This window comes from Chlorocebus sabaeus, chromosome X (genome assembly GCF_047675955.1).
Source record: "Chlorocebus sabaeus isolate Y175 chromosome X, mChlSab1.0.hap1, whole genome shotgun sequence".
NCBI lineage: Eukaryota > Metazoa > Chordata > Mammalia > Primates > Cercopithecidae > Chlorocebus > Chlorocebus sabaeus.
The window spans coordinates 29,291,541-29,297,135 of NC_132933.1; the positions used below are offsets into that span (position 1 = coordinate 29,291,541).

Sequence of the window (5,595 nt, forward strand, 5' to 3'; positions counted from 1 at the left end):
GGGTAAAACCTTAGGTGGTGTACAGACATTGGAACTAGTAAAATTTCATTTTGAAGCCAGGCTTCACTAAGTCCCAAATTTGGGTATTACCACACTTGTAAATTGGGGACAATAGTACCCACTTTGAAAACTATTAATATAGGTACCTATAATACCTTACAGTCATCAAAAGGGACAATGTCCTTAAAGTACCTAACACATAGTAAACACTCTAATGGTATCTCTTACTATGATTAATAATCTCACATACTCATGACCACAGGATCCAGAGCGGAACCCTGAAGATAGAGAAAGGGAACTAACACTTGTGGGGCTCAGAGACTTTAAGTAAATTCTTTGGGGTCACACAGCTACTGAATAATAGATCAAGTAGTTGAACTCAGTTTTCTCTGTCTCCAAAGCCCAGGTTTATGCCACAGAAACCTGCTGCCTTTTCTTGCATGTATGCAGCCTGGAAGAGAGTAGTGATCTGACAGCCTCAATGATTCAGATTGTTTTGAAAAAGGTTGACCCTGAAAGACTGTGTAATCATATTAAAATATATAAAAGCTATACACAGGGTGAGTCTGTTTTATAAAGGCCTAAAAGCATGCCAATTAACAACAGAGTCCATTTTGAAGCCATAAAAGAAACAACTATAGTGAAACCTAGAATGACCTGCTGGTATGCGAAAATGGATTATGCTGAAACATGTCCAAGTCTCATCTGTGTCCCATCTTCCCAAAATTCCAAGGAGCTATCAGCCCACATAAGTATCATAAAACCAGCCTCCAATCCAGAAAACCTAGCCTTGGGTCTGACATCCCTAATGGATCCCTTCCTCTGAAGTGCTCCCCTCCAAAGTAACCAAGGCCCTCCCAGTAATCATGACTCTGAGGGAAGTGAGAATGCTGGTGGTGCAAGGTCACTTTTGTTCTCTGTCCCCATTCCTGTGCCCATACCAAGCAGGTAGCCGGCCTCCACTCCCCTTCACCTCAGGGAACATTTGTCTTGTGAGCAGACAGGCTACAGCCTGGCTGTTTTCCAGAATTCTAAACAACTTGATAGGATTATGCATAGGGGAGAGGGTACAGTGACTTGGAAGACAGAAATGCAGGAGGGAAGTTTTCTGTTCATGGGACATCAGGGGACCTCAGGGAGACAGGATCTCAGGGAAATGGCTTCTTGGTACACAGCAGGCTGGACTCCAGGCATCAGAGCTCCAAGCCTAGGTAGAAGCACCCTATCCAACTCACCCCTCCTGCCCCACCACCCTGGAGTAGAAGACATGCTAACCTTCACAGGACCATATGGACTTGGACTGTGAGGATAGAAAGCACAATCATGATGGATTGAAGGTCGTATAGAAGTTCCCCCAATTCTTGGGTAATTCCTCGTAAGAGGAAGGCCCCTCCAGTAGTAAATGAGATTGAACTTCAGTGGGATGGAGGGAAGATGCAGATTTAAGCTTTCACCTCTGAGAAAACTTGCCATGAGATACACACTACGCAGAAGACACAGCAGTCAAGTGCACACTCTTTATTACTAGTTAGGATCAGAAAACCCCCGACAAAGGTTGATTTTGGTGAGCTGGGCGGGATCTCACAGGGAAACTTGAAGATATCTTTAGCTTGTACTGGAGGCAGATCTAACCCACCACCCCTGAGCTTCACCCTGGATCCCGCCTTGCCTTGCAACAGCTGCTTTGGGGGAGCCTGCAGAGAACATACCAAAGAGGAAGGGTCCAGGGGCATTCCCAAGAGTGCTCGCCCCAGTCCAGTTTTATTTTTAACCCAATTAGTCCTCCCAAGAGAAACACCATCCATAGCCCACAGCCCTTATGTCTGTCTGTCTGTCCTTGAAATCCATTTTGTTCTTCAACCACCTATTGACTAGAAAGGGACTTGGAATGGGGGCAGCCCAAGGCTGAGGGCTGGAGTGTGCAGTGAATACTCCTCAGAGCACTGTCTTTCTTCAAGACACCCCAGTGGTCTTTCAGGCAGGCTTATGGGCAGCCAGGAAAATATCTGTCCCTCTCAAAGGAGGAAATCATCAGAAAATCAGAAAAGCCCTGCCTGCACTTCTGTAAGGCCACTTTCCTGAAGTTTGCCACTGCTTATTTGTCTCACCTGCAAACCACTGAGACTAGCAGTTTGGTTACTCAAGACCTCTCATGCAAGTCTCTTTCACATTGCCCACACAACTGCAAAAATGGATCTAGATGTTATTTAAATTGGTTTTACCTAAGGCAACACTACATACAAGGCAAAGAAGATACCCCGATCTAATTTGTATCCCAAATTACGCTCTCTCCTATCTTCTGACCAACTCAGCAACAAGGATTATGATCTGTGCACCAAATAACAACCTATAAGTCTAGCTCCTAACACATATTAGACAATAACTATTTAACAAACTAAATGAAATTCATCTAAATGAAGTGAAAATCATAGATGAAATGCTATCATCTATAGAATTGAACATTACAACCCCCCAAACTCTTCCAAGTTAATTCCTTGTCCCAATGGAAAAATTCAATTCTAACAAAACAATTCTGCTCTTCCTTTTCCCCCTAATGAGTGTCAAATCATCTCTTCTTCTCTGACTTCCTCTTACTCCTCTCTGCTGCATACAGTAAGTTTGCAGTCAGTCTCACTGAGGTGTAGGTCCATTAGGAGTGAGGTGTTATTTCTTTTGGCCTAGGAAGATCTTCTAATGGGACAGGTTCAGCTTCCTCAGCAACAAGCAAGTTTGGTGGAGCTGAGATACAAAAACAGGACCTCACCTATAAAGCCAACAAAGCAAAATGAAGAAAACATGAACATTGCAGTAGTTTCAAAAGGATTAATAGCATTTTCAAGGAAGTGTGCTGTTTCTAAAATTTGTTTCCAAAGGAATAATAGCATTTTAAAGGAAAATACTGTTCCTAAAATTCAACATAGTTTCTAACTCTAAAATCACACAACTGCTCCCAGCCACATACATGGCATTTTCAGGAAAAGGAATGAAACAAAAAGGAAAAGAAAAGACTTCATGACTTCAGCTTCTCCAGGGTATAAACAATCAGCATCAGCCATCCAGAATCCACCACCTGCAAAATTTAAATGCAATCAGGAGAAATCAAAAGTAGTCCATCTCTGTTCAAGTAAATGAATAAAATTAGAATATAAATACATATACATTTGTATGTATGTGTATCCAAAACAATTTTTAAATGGCTAATTTGGGTAATGGGATAATACATTATTTTATTTAATTTTCTCCATAATTTTGGTTTCAATTTTTCTGTGAAGTAAATAAGTTATACTTTAATCAGAAGAGGGTCTTAGGAAATTGGTTTCTCTTTGAAGTATGTCCATTCTTACTTACCTTCCTGAAATCAGTGAGTTTGTCCTCCACTCTCAAATGGCACACAGGCTTTCTTGCATTTATAGCAGGCTGTACGCCATGAAAAATTAATGGCTTTACACCATGGGCATTTCCAATTCACTGGAATTGGAAATGAGGCAGGCTTCTCCTGTTGCTGGGATCCTGAGACTTTATTCACTTTTGGTTTCTTGGCCTTCTGCCTCCGACGTTGCCATTTCTTTGGGCTTTCTCTGACACCATGGCTCCTGCTGTCCCCCAGGGGAGTGCCCTGGGGTCTCTCTGGACCTTCTTCTGGTTTGCAGCTCCTGCTAAGCACTGGGGTAGCCATCCCCTGGGCCCTCTGTGGGCTTCCTTCCTGGCTGTAGCTTCTGCTGTCTCCCTGGAGGACAGTCCTCTGGGGCCTCTTTGGACCTTCTGGTTTGCGCCTCCTGATAAACACCATGGTGGCCATTTCCTGGGCCCTCTCTGAACATCCTTCCTGGCTGTAACTTCTGTCTCCCTGGGGGACAGTCCCCTGAGGCCTCTCTGAACCTTCTGGTTTGTGGCTCCTGCGAAACACCAGGGTGCGCATCCTCCAGGCCCTCTTTGGACCTTCTTTCTGATTTTGTCTTTCTATGTTCCCCAGGGGAACCATCCCCTGGGGTCTTTCTGTACCTTCTTCCTGGGAGTGGCATCCGCTGCTCCCCAGTGGAGCTGTCCCCTGGGGACTCTCTGACAGCGGGTTGTGGCACCCACTGTCCCTAGGGAGGGGCATTCTTTGGGACCTCTCTGAACTTTCTCCCTGACTGTGGCTTCTGCTGTCTTCTAAGGGGACTGACCCCTGAAGGATTTTGGAATCTTCCTCCTGGATGTAGCTTCTCTGGTACCACTGAGGGGCCATCTCCTCCTGCAAGCCCACCGCAGGCCACGGGCAAGGTGGGTGGATCTCAGTAGGAGGCATCTGAAGTGGGACTGCTGCTGCTTCTGCCCCCATGACTACAGCAGGTGGTAGAGGTGGCAAAAATGGGAATTTCATTGGAAATCGTGGTAGAAGTGGGGATGGATATGGCACTGGCAGAGGAGGTTGCATGCCTTGGGCCCAGAGACTCAGAGGTCCTGGCACATAAAGAGCATCTGTTGGGGTTGGCATCTGGGCATTAGCCTGTGTCCCCATGGCCACCATATCTCTCTGCTGCTCTGTAGCCAGGGGACATGCCGCAGCCCCATTCTGCTCTGCTTGAGGCCCAGACATTATTTCATGGGTCAGTGGAGCGGCCTGGGGAAACCTCTCGACCTGGAGCAGCCTCCCGTACAGCCCATCACGCTCATTCAGCGCCTGCTGCAGGGCAGCCTGCGCAAGGTGCAGCTGTGTTGCTGCCACCTTATGCTCCAGGCGTAGCTGCTGCAACTGGGACGTTAGAGCCCAGGAGGTCGCCTGGCCCTCCTCCACATGCCTTTGCAGCCTCCGAACGTGATACAGCATCTGCTCCCGCTGCCTCGCGGCCACTCGCACACTCAAAGCCAACGCGCTCCAGGTGCAGGCCCTCTTGATGGCGCGCGGCACCTGCGAGTCAGCCACAATGGCCCGCAGCCCGTCCTCTACCTCGTTCCACGGCCGCGAGCGGAAGGCCACGTAAAAGGCTGGGCCACTGCCGTCTGTGAGGACTTCATTGTTAATGAACCTGATCACATCACTGTGGCGGAATCCGCTGGCACGGTCCCCAAAATTCATCGCCATGGCGGCTGCGGCCTAGTCAAGCAGCTGCCTCACAGTGCGTCGCCTCGGCTGCCGCCGTCGCTTCCGGTACAGGCTGCTGCCACCAACCAGTCCGCCCCTCACCTCCCCTTTCAGTCTTACTTTAGTCTTTGCTCAGTCCTGGCCTCCTCCTCGGCCTCCTTCCTCCCTCACTCCCTTGTTCTCACAAAGAGAGAACCAGGCCCCCCTCACCACACCGAACCCTACGGGCGACTCCGCGACACGTCACAGAGAAAAGCTGAGTCGTGCCGCAAGGCTGGCTGGGACCCGCAAGGCCTGCTGGGACCAGATTCATTTGGCACAGCGCTCCCCACAGGGAAAATGGGTGTGCTGCAGACTGTAGTGTCCCAACAGAACCTGTTTCCAATAGCTTTGGAAGGACAATATCCAGTATCATAGAATGAATCCCTAGCCAGGTGATGGAGTTGGATAGGTGTATATACGGGTGCTGTTCTTGTCTCAGCTCCATCTCTTGTACTCTCAGTTACTACTTCAAACATTCCATAGAGTCA

The 5,595-nt window shown here is 47.9% G+C and overlaps 1 protein-coding gene across 1 annotated transcript; it reads right to left on the reverse strand.

Annotated features, from left to right (window-relative positions):
• Nucleotides 1–3,358: 3,358 nt before the first annotated feature.
• On the reverse strand, nt 3,359–5,065 carry TEX13D (TEX13 family member D). The gene has a single exon (XM_008019500.3). It carries the CDS (start codon nt 5,063–5,065, stop codon nt 3,359–3,361), a length of 1,707 nt encoding a protein of 568 aa, XP_008017691.1.
• Between the last annotated feature and the right edge of the window lie 530 nt (nt 5,066–5,595).

Coding starts and splice junctions, on each gene's coding strand:
- TEX13D (XM_008019500.3), bottom strand. CDS start 5,065: ATGGCGATGAATTTTGGGGACCGTGCCAGCGGATTCCGCCACAGTGAT.